Source organism: Phasianus colchicus, chromosome 15 (assembly GCF_987193195.1).
Source record: "Phasianus colchicus chromosome 15, bPhaCol1.hap1.1, whole genome shotgun sequence".
NCBI classification, from domain to species: Eukaryota; Metazoa; Chordata; class Aves; order Galliformes; family Phasianidae; genus Phasianus; species Phasianus colchicus.
The window spans coordinates 8870294-8885184 of record NC_143450.1 but is presented as its reverse complement, the minus strand read 5'-3'; the positions used below and the strand labels follow the sequence as shown (position 1 = coordinate 8885184).

Below are 14891 nucleotides of genomic sequence, written 5' to 3'. Positions count from 1 at the left end.
GGAAGGAGGAACTCTGTCATCTTGGGTGTCTCCACCATCCCACGTGGCTCTTCCCCTGCTCTGGTGCTGGGCCCACATCCACCTGCGGGGCACGGAGCTGACGGTTGGCTCTCTCCTCTCCCAAGGTGGATGCTCCCCGGGACCGGCAGGCGGGCGCTCCGCAGAGCCGCAGCTGCACCGAGCTGCACCGGCACCTCACCTCCGCCACCCCCTGTGCCCAGACCAAAGCCCCCCGTGTGACCGAGCGGTGCCACAGCAGCCACCACTACCCACCTGTGGGTGACTGCGTCCAGCACGAGGACGACAGCGACTGCAGTGAGGACTCGCTCAGCTCCAGCGATGCGGTGCCCTCTCCTTCCTCGGTGGAGGACGGCTCTGACGGACGGTTCTCCTGCGAGGGGGGGCTGCACTCGGTGGTGGAGCTCATCCGCTACATGCACACCTACTGCCTGCCGCCCAGGAAGCTGCCCGCCCGTGACGCTGTTGATGCCAGGCCCCAGCCCTGCGGCAGCCCCTTCAAGAGAGCCAAAGCAGACTGCGCCCTGCGAGAGAGCCGGCCGGGCTGCGCCTGGCACGCAGCTGGGGCCTGCCAGAAGCCAGCAGCCTCCTTCTCCATCCTGAAGGAGCTGCTGGCACGGGACCTGCTGTGCGATGTCAGCAAGCCCTACCGCCTGGGCAGGCCCGTGTACGCCTCCCTGGCGCGGCTGCCCCCCGCCTGCTGCCCTGCAGTGCAGGCCCAGGACAGGGAGGAGGCCGGTGGGGCCTGCAAATCCAGAGCCAAAGCAGTGCCAGAGAAAGTGGAGCCGCGGCACAGCCCTGGGACTGAGATGGAGGCGACTGGGGAGCCTGGAGGTGTGGAGGAGGAGGCCGGGAGGCATGCGAGCACACCAGGCACAGCTGTGGGGAAGGTGGCCCGCAGGCCCGAGAGCGCTGTTTATGCCGTCCGACGGTCCAAGAGACTCAACCCTGAGCTGGGCCACTGGCTGTCCTTCCTCGACGAGCCGCCCTCCGACCCCTCTGTGCCCCAGGAGGCCACAGCCAGCAGGGAGCCCGTGCTGTGCCCGCCACTGGAGGCCTTCCCTGCCGAAGAGCCCGCGGCCGAAGTGGAGGTGGGCGGCACAGACGAGGGAGATGGTGGGAGCGCAGTGCCGCCAGCAGAGCCCCAGCCCCTCATCCCGGCATCCCTGGGGGATGGTGAGAGCTGTGAGAGCCAGCGCTGTGCCCCCCAGCAGCATGCAGGTGAGGGGTGGGGGTGACCCTCAGGTGCTGGCTGGCCGCGGGGTCCCACGTGTGGGGAGCTGGGGACTGTTATGGTGTCGGGGTGCTGTTTCAATCCGCTTCCCCCTTGCCTCCTGCCTCAGTTTCCCCATCACGATGGCAGGAAGAGGCAGCGGGTGCCACAGCAGCAGCCCAGCAGACACTGGGCTGGACCCCCCCGCGGGGTTCAGCTGCACCAGTGCCCCAAAAGCACAGCCGGCACAGCCTGTCCATGGCAAGTGCTTTGTGTGCATGACCCTGCCGGCCCAGGCCAGGCCACACCTGTGTGTGTCCCTCGTGTGGATGCCATCACCTCACTGGCAGTGGCCCCAGCCCCGGCTCCCGCTGCCCCGCGCCGCTGCCCGCCCACGGGCACTGGAGGGAGCGCAGCTCCGCCGGTAACCCTGCTTCTCCTGCCTTTCAGAAACACCCCGGTGTCTCACGCTGTCCTTGGCGCAAACGTAAGTGCACACAGGATCTGTGTCGACAGAACTAACCGCGCTGGGGCTGGAAAGCCGTCTCATTGTGTCCGGCTGGGCGTGCCAAAAAGCAGAGCGATGTGCAGCGGGGCGGGGGTGTGGGAGCCATGCACATCGCCTGGGTGCAAGGGGCCGGGGGGCTTCAGGCCCTTGGGTGAGGACAGGTGCCTGGGGGATGTGTCCTAAGGTCTGGCTGCAGCTCATCCCCAGCAGTGGCAAAAAGGGCATGCTGCTTGTCCCAGTCACCGTCAGGCACTAGGAATGGTGGGATAGTACGTCTGTAGGCAGCATCTTCTCAGCCTCCTTTTTTATATTTCCTGACTCTATTCACCTACATACATTCTTTTCCTTCTTTTCTGCTGTTCTCCAGCGACTCTACTTTTGGGAAGAGAAACTCGGTGTCAATGCTGACCATGGAGCTGTGTGGTACAGCAGGTAGGATGGGCTTTTAATGTCTCATTTTTTGGGCTGGAGAACAGCCTGAGTTCAGCTTAGAGCTGCTGGTGCATTCATCTTGTGCTGTGTGAGCCCCCATCATGATCAGCCATGGGGATTCACAACACTGTGAGCAGCTTCTAGGCTCCGTCTTTCTGAAGAACAGGCATTGCAGTAGGTGTTTGGATGTGGGGGGCTGTTCAGGGGTCTGCTGCATGGGCCAAGGGGAAGGGAGAGTGTGGTGGTCCCACTGGGGATCCAGCATCCTTTTATCTCAAAGTGCCGGTGAGTGGATCGATGTCAATGCTGCTCATCCTTTGAGTTCGAATGGAGTGTGTCAGTTGGGGCAGAGCTGACTCCTGCTGACTCCTGTGGTTTTTTGTCACGGGTTCAGGTCTCACGCCACCCACCACTCCACCGTACAAGCCTGCTGAGGAGGATCTGTACAAGCCAGACATCCCCCAAGAGACAGGCAAGGAGGACAGCACAGTCCCCAGCTCCAGAGCTGGCAGCACAGGGGACACAGCCACCTTTCAGAAAGCCACGAAGAAGCACCCTGAGAGGACAGAGCTCTTGGCCCACCTAAGCCGAGCTGCTGAGCAGTCAGGAGTGCTCAAGCGGCCCTTTTCACGCTCCTTTGGGGACCATGACTACTGCCAGGTGCTGAAGCCTGAGGGCACCCTGCAAAGGAAGGTGCTCAAGTCCTGGGAGCCCTCAGGCCAGATTGAGATGGAGCACAAGAGGAGGGTCCCAGACACACACTACCAGGAGCTGGACCTTGGCAGCAAGGAGGCAGGTGGCGAGATGGTGTGGAAGGATGGCATCAAGCAGCTGAGAGATCAGGAGATCAGAGCCAGTTTAACGAAGCACTTTGGTGTCCCAGACAGTCCTGTTGATGATGAAGACATGGCTTTCTGCAAGACCCCCGAATATGACACTGTTTTTGACGACAGCTGCAGTGAAAGTGGCTCCCTGGTAGAGGAGGAAGAGGAGGAGGAAGAGGAAGAGGAGGAAGAGGAGCACTGTGACAGCCCATTGGACACCAAGCTGTGCCTGCGGAGAAACCCTCTTTCCAGGACCAGTTTGCATTACTGCTCCCGGAGCAGGTCCAGCTCGGGGTCTTCGTGCTGCCGGTCCCGATCCCCCACAAGCAGACGCACCTTCAGGTACAGTGGGCACTGGAAAGGGCTGGCAGCCGTCAGCAGCTGCAGGCAGTAGCTTGGGGGCACATGCTGTTGTAGAAACTTCCTTTGGCCATGGCTTGGGACAGTCCTGGGCCAGACAGGCCCTTGGCCTGACCCAGCACAATGGCTGTCTCCTCCCTTCCTGCTGCAGGAGGTCCTTGTGTGAATCTCTGGTCATCCTGCTCCCAGCACCAGACCTGATATCATTCCCGCTGTGCTTGGTGCACACAAGCTGTGCTCCCAGCACTATCCACAGGCACTGTATGACAGCACTGGCTCTCTCTGGTCTGCTAGCCTGAGTCATAAAGATGCTAATTAATTAAAATCCATTGATATAATTTGGTACTACACCAGCAGCTGCTGAAAACATCAGCCATAGCAAGAGAGAGTGGCACCTAGGGAAGTAATGTGGATTTCCACTGTGCTGGGAGCAACGGGCAGAGGCCAGATCCATTCATGTGAAGGGATATACATCAATTAGAGACCTCTTCTGGCATCAGGGAAAGGTCTTTGCAGTGCTGGAGCACAGCGGAATGCTCTGCATGACTCAGTCTCTCCTCTGCTGCTGATAGTTCCCAGCCCCTCAGCTCCTTTCTGACAGCTGAAGCTTTCCCCCAGGGTCCCATTTTTGGGCTCACCTTGACTCTTGTGCCCTGCAGGTGTAAGAACAGTGAGCGGTGTCAGGGTGGCAGCAGGAGCCGGGGCCAGCTTGAGAAGAAACGGGAAAAGGCCATCGTAAGTGAGCAGGGAGCTGCAGCCGCGGGCACCCACGTGTGCACTGGGACAAAGAAACTCACAGCCCTCAGTAATCTGTTCTGGAAAAGCAACACTGGAGCCCATTAGCTCTGGCTTCAGCATCATTTGGTGCAAGGCCAGTGTTAAACAAGGACATGGTGGGGGAAGAGAGAAAATCTAAAGTAAAGCAGAAACAATTGGCAATTGGCAATATACAGAGTCCTTGGCTCAGAAATACCCAGAGCATCCCACGTCAGCACTCCATTGTGGAGCTGGCAGCTGGGGTGGTGAACTGGAGAATCCTTGGAGCTGCCCTACCACCACTGCTGCTGCAGAGGCAGCTCAGGTCCATGGGTGTATGGCAGGAATGGGATTGCATGTGCAGGGACATAGCTGCTGTTCCTCTCTACTGCCATGCATATATGCATATGTTCACACCTGCCCATCTGGCATCATTTTACTGCAGCATATTGAATTTTTCCCCCAGTTGTCTCAGGAATATTCCCTGAGGACTTTACCAAGATGAGCTGTAAACACCAGAGGGGTGCAGGAGGCACTTAATGGGAGGAAGGGGCATGTAGCTGGTGGGCTGGGAGCCAGAAGGACTGCATGGTCAGGGTGGGGGCTCCTGGCACTCCATGTTGCCAGTATCCGTCGGCAGCAGTGGAGGTGTGGGTTGGAAGCCTGAGACCTCTGGCTTGGTGCTGGCAGGGGGAAGGCCGGGTGGTGTACATCAGGAACCTCTCCAACAACATGAGTTCCAGTGAACTGAAGAAACGCTTCGAGGTGTTCGGTGAGATCGTGGAGTGCCAAGTCTTGTCCAGGACTAACAGGTGGGTGGTGTGGTCCCCGGTGTGTGGGGGTCTGCACCGTGCCCATCCCAGCCCGATCCGTGGGCACATTGCACAGAGCAGAGTTGCATTAGCATGGCTCTGGAGCCTGACACAACTCCACTTCTTTCTCTGGTTGTTCAGGGGGGATAAATATGGCTTCATCACCTACCGGTATTCAGAGCACGCCGCCTTATCTCTGAAGAATGGCACCTCGCTAAGGAAGAGGAACGAGCCTTCCTTCCAGCTCAGCTCTGGTAGCCTCGGGAACTTCTTCTGGACCAGATACACTGATTTAGGTAAGAAGGCTTCCTCAGAAGCATCCTGTTTATCAGCGTATCGTGGTAACAGCACACTGCATTTCTGAATCTTTGTCATGCAAGAATCTTAAAGCTTTTCCTGCCTGCAGCAAAAGCCCACCTGCTCTGGCACAGCTCACACAGCTGTTCTCAGCTCAGTTGGATGGCTTTGGGTGCCAGGGGCAGGAGGATAGCAGCTTGTGTGAGGACCCCAGAGTGTGCTGGCCACAAAGCACGGCATTCCAGCCCAGGGCCACAGGGTCTCAGCTGATGTACAGCCCATCCTTTCCCAGATGTGTTTCTGCATGGTGTTTGACACTTTCCAGCAGAGATCTCCCTTCCCTGCCATTAGAGAAAGCAGTCAACAACAGCACCAAAAGGTGGTCTGAATTATTTGCTGCTTGAGAGGACAATATCGCCAGCATTGCGTATGTACTTTTCATCCAAAATGATAAGGAAATGTACCGTGGTTGCATTAACTGTGTTGGTGCTGTGTGGATTTCTGCAAGCACACACTCTGCTCTCCATAGGCCCCTGCCTGGATTCAGCCAGGGCTCACTGAGCCTCACCCCTCAGCCTTTTCCAATGGGCAGGAGCGAAACTCTGTGCTGATTGTGAAAGAGAAACATGATCCAGCCTTGCTTGGCCCTTGTTACTTTGACTCTTGGGTGTTTCACGAACACCACACGTTAATTTCTGCACCCTCTGCAGGAGGTGAAGTGGTCCTTTTATCTCAATTCACGCACAAAATAAGGCAATCTTGCTCCATGCCCAAAAAATAAAGCCATACATTTTGATTCCCCCCTAAGTGCCCAGTCTGACACAAGTACTGCCTGATCCCTTAGCACCTTGAAATACTTCATTTGCTTAGAGCAGCGCTCCAATTTTGGTTGTGGGTGCAAATGCTCATTATTCATGTAATAAATCCAAAGATCCTTCATTCTGGGCTCTGAGGAGGTAAGAACCAGCATGCAACACATGATGAAAGCACTGGCTGTGCTGTGCTGCGGACAGCAGAGCTACAGGGACCCCTGCATGATTCCCAGCTCTTGCAAAAATATGCATGCAAAGGGGTTAAGCTGCTGCTAAATGAGGCTGCCTTATTTCTGCCATTTGCTAGATGTGGCAGGCTTTGTCATGGCACTCTTTGTTCAGCTTCTGATGCAAGAGAAGGGGAGCTCCACAGGCAGACACCCACGCTTGCCATGACCTGGTTGCTCAAGTGGGAACTGCCATACTTTGGGGACTCAGAACCCGTCTGGATCTGGCAATTTTTGTGAATTTTTGACGTCTAACCTGACCTGTGAGAGCTCCTCCACCAAACACCAGTTTGCTCCTTTTCAATGGGGACAAACAGCCCATTTTCCCACTTTCTCTCATTCTGGGATATGGGATAACAGCGGCACATTTGCAGGCACCCATCAGGGGAAACACCAGCTCAGGTGCTTGGTGCCTGCCAGCACGGCACAGGGAGCGTGGTGCCTGGGCGTTCAGCCGCCCCTGACCCATGTCCTGTGTCCTGCTCTTCCCAGATTGCAGCGTGGAGGAGTCCTCCCCGGCACCGGTGAAGAGCAAGTATGAGACCATGGATTTTGACAGCTTGCTACAGGAGGCCCAGCTAAGCCTGCATCGGTAACAGCCTTAACCTTGGAGGAATACCTCAATACCTCAGTCAAGGCACTTCCAATATGTTTACGTTTTCAAAGAAATTATTCAGTCTATGACAAGCGAGAGAGAGCGAGAGAGCGAGAGCACGCACGCGCGAGAGAGAGACTGCTGTCCCTTTCAATTGATGTTTACATTGAACAAAGCTGCTTCTGTCTGTGAATCCCCATGGTGTTGATGTCTCACTGCCACACATTAGTCGCCCCGCTTCTGACTGGTTGTTTTAGGGTGAGCCTAGGAGCCCCCGGCCCCTCTCCCCCGGCCCCCACCCCGTGCTCCCACCGTGGAGTTGCAGCTGTGTTCACCATAACATTTTTTGTCCGTAGTGTGTGATGATGAAATTGTTAATTGTGAATAGAATCAGGATTATAAACTAATTTTTAATAGAAGAAGAAAAAAGAAGTATATACTTAAAGATGTATTTATGGCTCAGATGTACTGTAATTCAGATTTATTGTACCGCTTCCTTGATTTTTAACTATGCACTGTAATGAGGCACTTGCCACTGAGCAAATGGGGGTCAGAGCAGAGCCCCAGAGCCAGCGTTTGCCCTCTGCCACGAGGCCGCCCGCCTCCCCGCCGGGTCACCACTTTGCTGTCAAAGCCATTCTCCTTGTTGGGGCCGAGCCCCGGCCCCCAGCTGCCGAGAGGGGCCACGGTGTGGGCATGAAGGGAAGGGTGGTGAAGGAGTGGCACGACCACCTCCGGGCATCCCCGCTCCAGCCTGCCGTGTGCAGGGGCATGGCAGCTCCATGTCTCTGCCCGCCCGACACGCTGCCCATTCTCCAGCCGGTGCCCAATAAGCCATACAGCCACCCAGCACCCGGTTGGTGAGCCAGATCTGTGCCCACCACCGGCGCGCTCCATGCTGCTGCCTCCGTGCCCAGCAGCGTGAAGGAAGCATGGCAGCTTTGCTGAGGCTCCTGGCTGGCCTGCCGCTGCGTGCACCATCCCCTGCCTTTTGCTAGGGTCCCGGGCCACCCGGCAGCACTGGATATAAGGCATGCTCAAGCAGCGTCCCCATGAAATTTGCTTGCAAACTTGTCCCCCACCTCTGGGAGAGGTGGGAGCGGGAGAGACCCCAGCCTTGGTTGGAGGGATCCCAACCGAGAGCAGGCCAGGGGTAAAGGAAATCTCCCTGGCTCCTCAAGCCATCTCCATCACCCTCATTTGCTTTCTGGACACAGAGACCACTAGGGATTTAGCCATCCTTTGTAGATAGAATATATAGCCTTAACTCTGCCAATAGATAGATTAGAGTCTTCTGGGGTCTCCCTGGTACGCAACTTAGGGTTTTTATTCTCATTTCCTCAGTGTGGATGCCATTTCATCTTGCAGGCAGTATTACCAAAGCCCCCAAAACTGCAGGAGTTTCGGCTCCAGGAGCACTGCCTTGCCGACACAGCCTGCGGCTCCAACCCAGGCCTGTCCCTGACAGAAGAGCTGCCAGCAGCCATGCCAGCAGCAGTGCCCACTCGTTTCTCACTGCTCTCATGGAACCAGTAAGGCAGTGACACAGCTCTGCTGGTTCTCACAACCTGCCACCAGAGCCGGCTGTGTCCTTGTGCCACTTGGCCCTCGGCCCAGAGCAAGGGCAGAGGTCTCTCCTGCCACAGGCTATCCCCATCCTATCCCCAACCCAGCATACACGAGTAACCCTGGCCGAGACTGAGCATCTGCTATTGGCAATTGCCTCATTGTAGCTTTGCCTTTTTCTGTCCTAGTATTTCCTCACAACAATGATGTTTACATGTGATTGCTATAGAGCTTATGTAGAATGTATATAGCGACACATTTAGGGTGGGTAGTACTGTCCTGTGCTGTGCTGATGTTTTTCAGAAAACGATCAATCCAAAAAAAAGAAAAAAAAAAAAAAAAAAAGGCCAAGTGGAATTCTTCCATCTCCTCCTTCCTCAGCCATGGGAGCGAGCCCTGGGCTGCTCCCAGCTGGAGGATGCATCAAGCCTGGCAGAGGGGAAGGGTAGGCACGGTGGGGCTGCTGGGTCCCCGAGGATCCCCCTGGGGCAGCCTTCAGGTGCATTGCCAGCCTTGGTTTCTGTGAGCCCCCATCCAAAATTTGATGTTGCTTTCCTGCAGCTTCCCGTGCCATCGCAGCACTTCTGCACAGAGGCACGGCGCTCCCTACAGATGGGAACTTTGTAACGCACAGAGCCAATCAGTACTGCAGTCGTAGGATAGGAAGAGATGCAATAAGTGGTCTTCGTGTTGCCTGAAGCCTATAAGTGGATTTTTTGTTGACGTTTGGGGGTTTTCCTTTCTTTTTCCCCCCTCCCTTGAATTCAGACGGCTCATTGTCCCTTTCCCCTTGAGAAACGTTTCCTGCACTGATGCAATACGCACACAGGTGCTCAGGCACCCTCCTCGCCAGCCCCCATACCTACCCCCAGTTTAGGATTTGGTAAGTGCAGAGCGTTTCAGCCTGAGAAGCACAGGTGTGGCTGGGTTTAGAATCTCTCACGCAGGGGTAGTGGTGAAAAATAAGTTTCCACTGGAGTTTTATTTTTTTAATGGAAAGGTTTTGTTTGCTCACAGCGCCCAGGGGTGAGGAGGGGCCAAGGAGAGCTCACTCCATTCAGGGACTGAGGCTGCTCTGGGTGCAGGGAAGGGCCCTTGCGCCCCTCACCGCTGGGGCACACCCAGAGAAACTGGGAGCAAAGGGTCTATTAAGGTAGGCAATAAGTAAGGAGGAGATTTATTTTTCTAAGAAGTATATAGCTCTAGAATGACCCCTGATAGCTGCCTGTGAGTACTGTGGGGAGATACTAAACGTGAAGAGTTTGATGATGAAATGCCCTTTCGCTGTTTTTGCACAGATTTGCCCCATAAAATCTTGCAGTTCAGGGTGGGATACCAGGTTTCCTGGCTGGAATCCAGCAGATTCCTGGGGCTCCATAGGAGAGGAGCCGATGTTTCTGAGTCTAGGCTGAATGCAGAGGACAATCCCGGGTGTTAGATTTGATGCTGCCCCAAAGATGAGGTTCATCCCGACTCCTTGTCAGCACAGCTTGCTGGGCTGCGTGCCTTCCCTGCAGGAGCAGCAGCTCAGCCGCTGTTTGCAGGCTGAGTGTCTGACTTCAGCACTGGTCCATGCGGAGCTGCATTACAGACCAGTGTTTGAATTGTTTTGAATTGTATTCTTTCTTTTCGGCATTGTGCTGAATGACGAACTCCGTCGTTGTTCGTAGCTGAGCCCTGAAGCCCTTTCTGTTCTATCTCCATCCATCCCGACAATCTCAAGCAATATGAACCAAACTCAGCCTTCGGGCTCCATTCCTCATCCCCGGAGCCGTCACAGCGCGAGCACCGCCAACACCGCATGGCCGGGGGCCAAATGCATGTGAGAGAGAGGAAGGTGAAAGCGATGCATTTCTCAAGAAAGGTGTAAGAATTTCACCTAAAAAGGGGCACATCTGCTTTGTTATTTATAATAAAAGCTAATTATTTTTTTTTAAATTAACTAAAAGGACACTGCTAATAATTATTAGGGGCCAGTTCTGCCCCCTTCCTCGTGCTGAGTAAGTACTGCTTAACTCTGTGATTTTCTGCTTGCAGAGTAAGTCAGAGTGGCAGAGTTGATCCCTCTGTGATTAAGAATCAAGTTTTTAGTCTGATTTTTTTTAATTGGTAGCGGTTTTTTATATTTCACTTTTTTGTTTCCCCCCCTGGTTTCGTTCCGTTGTGTCCTTATTTATGTAATATACTTTAACCTTAAAAGATGGCATGGATTCCTATGCCTTTCCTTTATTATTATTGTTATTATTTTTAAACAGAGATTTATTTCTAGTGTGATTTAACTGTCTACCTTCTAAAACGAGAGAACGTTTTCTTGTATTTTTACATTGTCAGATTCTATAGTTTCATAGATAATTTAACCAAATCGCTCGATGTATTATCGATATCTATCCAGTGGGTATAAAAGTTCTATTTTAAATTGTGTAAATACTTCAGAACTGGCTTCTTTTTCCAGACTCCCCTGCCGTGGAGTTACTTGTTTACATCACAAAGACTGTAGAATCTCTACGCTCATGTACTGTAAATAGTGAAGTGATCTGCCTATAAATAAACGATAACATATATACTACAAACTGGAAAACAAACCAATAGTGAGCAATGAGTCTGTGCTGCTGGTATGGCAGGGTACCAAGCAGGCGTTCCGTGCAGCAGGACGTGGCACTGGTGTGCACTGGCCTGGCTGTGGGGACATGGGGACGTGGGGTTGTGTACAAACTTCGACAGTTATACTCATCCATTTGAGAAAAAAACAACAGAAACAAAAAAAAATTACAACAAAACCAGCACTGTGGTTTGCTATTTTGGCATAGCTTTCTGGTAAATCAACTTCTTCTCACACACCTGGGAATGCATTTGTAGCTTCAGTGCCTGCTCTATCAGTCAGACAAAACCAGACAGCAGGCACAGCTTGCCCCGTGGGAGGGAGAGGGGCCAGTGACTGGCTGCTGTGCACGGGGACAGGCTCTGATGCTGACCTTGGCTGGCTGACATCTGCCCAATGAGGGCAGCATCTTCAGCATCTTCTGAACACCTGACCTTGAGCAGGGCTGGCTGTGCTCTGAGCTCCCAGCCCTGCGGGGGAACTCAGCACTGGCACTGTGAGGTCCCAGCCGGGGCTCTGGAGCCCGCATTTGCCCACTTAGCATTTCTCCATCCTGGCTTGCTGGCCAGATCTGATGGGTGTCTTTAGAGGGAGGACTTGGGAAGGGTCTGTTTTTTTTTGCCTCCTGTCAGCTCAGGGACCTCTGCCTTACTTCCCAGTGTCACTGATCTCTGCCAACAGCTGCTGCCTGTCTTGCCTGCATGCTACCCCCATCTCACTGTTCTTTGCCCTGCCAAACTTCGCTCTCTCTGTACACCAGCTGTGGATGCTGTCTGTACTCAGTATGAGCTTTTAGGGGTCGGTGGAGAGCTTGCTCTACATGCTGCCCCTTTTGGGTTCCACAATCTGTTCCTTCTTTCTCTCCCCCTCAGTCCTTGGCTGGATACATTTTAGTTTTTCATACTCCATCTCTACCTCCAAGTACCTCTTCAAACTCACACTTGGAACCCTCACACTTCTCAGCAGCCTCCTGCAGGTAAGAAGATACCATTTCCCAACCAATCCCTCTCCTCAGATGCCCACCTTGTTGCTGGGTGGGGGTGAGGGTGTCCAGCTGCTGCGCCTCAGGCTCTTGTTGCCTGCATGGCACAGTGGGCTACACCCGGTGTTGGCTGAGCAGACCCTTGAGGAGCCATGCAGCAGGAACACATCTGCCCTGGGTGAGTCCCAACAGCTCAGCAGCTGCAGTGGGTGAGGTGCAGGCATAGCGCTCTTGCAAATGTGCTGGGGCTCTCTGCTTGTCTGAGCATCTCTGCTTCCCTTTCAGTTTGACATCCAAAGGACCCTACATGTGCAGAGCACTGAAGAAATGGCAGAAGGATGGTGAGCAGAGCCGTGCGGGGAGCTGCCCTCCACCAGCCTGTGGAGCAGCAAAAGGATCTCCCCACTGCCTTCACAACAGAGATCATTTTAGAGGGAAACCATCTCCGCTGCAGCAGTGCACATGTCCTGGATGTAATCCTGCCAAAAAAGGAGCATGAGGTGCCCCGGGCTCACAGCAGTGCCCTGGAGCACAAAGGATTTACTGCCCGTGCAGAATGTACTGGAGAAGGGCACAGAGAGGAACTAGATTTACCTATACCCTGCCACACTCCGACAGTGATTTGTATCTGCTCATGTTGATTTGTATCACAAGGAGTCTTTATTCCAGTGAGTTTGCAAAATATCAGCATCTGCCTGGAGAGAGGCAGTGCAAGGATTCAGCTCACTACTGCTGAGTGGGCAAACTCCCAAGTGAAAGGCTGTGTTCTCATCACCAACATCTCCATCCCTCACTGCAAGCCGCTCATTTCAGGTCCAGGCAGGAACTCAGCTGTCCAAGGAGTACAGAGAACCTGTGCTTCCCACAGGTTGATGAGAGAAGGCACTGCGGCACCAAAGCACCTGGACCAGAAGTATTCCTCCCATGGCCAGCCTGGCTCTGGTTGGTACACATGGCTGTTCTGAGGGACACACAAGACATAGGGACGGGCTGTCGCTGCCATGCCAAGGGGAACAGAGGCCAAAGGGAAGAGTTGAAAAGCCTGTTTGGCTGAAGCAGCACACTGTTGTGCCATGTGGGTCACCATGCAGACAGCCCAGGAGATAACAGCAAATTATTTACAGTGGTCATTACCTGCAGCTTCCAGTACCTTCTGGTTATATAAACTCCTAAAGGAAATTAGGGAGATTAATTCTTTCTTCAGTGAAAAGATTAATAAGTCTAATTAATTGAGGGTAAGAAAACCAGATTTCAGGGCAGTGCTGAAAAAATAAACTATAGACCCTATAGAGGAGCAAAAAGTAATGATAAAGGACCCTGAGCTTTCGGGAATAACAAGAGTACAAAAGTGGGCCAGGGTCACAAGAAAGCTTGGGGAGCATGCAGTGGGCAGCAAGCTGATAAGGAGCTGATATGGAAGGAAGAATTGCACCCATCCGCACCAGCTGCAGTGCATGAAACAGGACTGGGAGGTAAATATCGTCAGGAAGAGGTTTGTATGATAAATTCCTGTAAAATAAACAACTACTGCTCCTCTGGGCATTTAACCAAGCACAACGCACTTGCCCAGACACTCTCTCAGGAGCCTTGCTTAAAGCAGTACATCTTAAACAAGTTCTCGGGCATCCAGGAACAAGTAAGAGCAGCCCAGTAACACCAGCCCCTGCAAACAGGTTGCAGCACGGGCTGTGCCACCAGGGGCTGCAGGGACAGTTTATGCTAGGACATTGCTACTGGCCGTGGCCAAGAGCTTCTCGTAAGACAGGAAGGGGAGAGCCTTGATTTTTTCAGCCAGCTGTGGGCTACATGGAGAAACAATACTAGGAAAGAGAAAGGGAAAGCATGTGATAGAAGGGTAATTTCTGCACACATCAAACCAATTAAAAGCAGCTAGAACCAGGTTCTTAACATCATTTTCAGCTTTAGAATAGAGTTGATTGAAAAGCTCCTTTCCCTCCGAATCCTAATTTTATTCTTTTTTTTTTTTTTTTTTTTTTCTTGGAGAGAAGGTTGTAGCAAAACACCAAGATATCATGGGCCATTACAGGTTTTTTAAGCAGGAAGTCAATCTAACTTCAAATTTGATGCTCCATTCCCTGAGATACTTCTTCCCTGAGATACTTCTTCCTCTTACCTATCTCCTCTTTAAGAGAAGCCAGTGACTGGCTGTTGTGCATGGGGACAACTTCTGATGCTGACCTTAGCTAGCTGGCACCTGCCCAATGAGGCAGCATCTTCAGCATTTTCCAAATGCCTGACCTTGAGCAGCATCCCTCTCACAGGATCTGTCAGCTCCGTGTCAGAGCCCTGAGAATGGTTGTGTGACAGCAAATACATGGCTTGAAAATGTCTTTGCTGCTGTCCTATTGTATGAGGCATGTTTGCTGGAGTGTCTTCAGAAGTGCCAAAGGAAAAGGTGCATGAATGCAGGAGCCAGGTTCTCGTGTCCAGAGTGGAGGAATGCAGCAGTGCTGTTAGTGGGAAGGCAGAGGCTGTTTGTGAGAGGAGCAGAGAGCAACCCCTTCAGTGAGATGAGGGCAGAGAGGGAATGAATACTGCAGGAGCAATAGGCTCTGGCACCCAGGTGCACTGAGTTGGATGACTGTTTGTGGTAATGATGAGCCAACCTCAATCTTGTGCAGGATTGCTGCTCCACGTGGATATACATAAGACCATAGGACCCCATGGTTTTCATCCCAGGGTTTTCAGAGAGCTGGCCAGTGTCATTGTGAGACCTCTCTCAATGATTTTTCAATGGTCTTTGGAATCTGGAGAAGTCCCAGGTGATGGGAAGCCATCAAACTTCAAGAAGGTCTAGAAAGAAGACGCTGTCCTGTCAGTCTCACTTTAGTGCCTGGTAAAATTATGGACAAAATTATGCTAGGAGTTA

The 14891-nt window shown here is 53.1% G+C and overlaps 1 protein-coding gene across 2 annotated transcripts in view; it reads left to right on the top strand.

Moving 5' to 3' along the window:
* The window catches only part of PPARGC1B (PPARG coactivator 1 beta), a 43930-nt gene that overhangs the window by 28590 nt on the left and 449 nt on the right, over window positions 1-14891 (top strand). The window contains exons 5-12 of one of the 2 annotated variants that reach the window (XR_016471472.1): window positions 126-1239; window positions 1682-1718; window positions 2107-2171; window positions 2566-3337; window positions 4015-4090; window positions 4802-4923; window positions 5065-5219; window positions 6752-12943. Coding sequence is in view for 1 of the 2 variants with exons in the window: in XM_031598070.2 (XP_031453930.2) it covers window positions 126-1239; window positions 1682-1718; window positions 2107-2171; window positions 2566-3337; window positions 4015-4090; window positions 4802-4923; window positions 5065-5219; window positions 6752-6855 (2445 nt within the window). In the remaining variant the exon portion in view is untranslated. Of the gene's footprint in view, window positions 1-125; window positions 1240-1681; window positions 1719-2106; window positions 2172-2565; window positions 3338-4014; window positions 4091-4801; window positions 4924-5064; window positions 5220-6751; window positions 13164-14891 lie in introns of those variants that run through there. The other variant, XM_031598070.2, reaches the window with a different exon arrangement.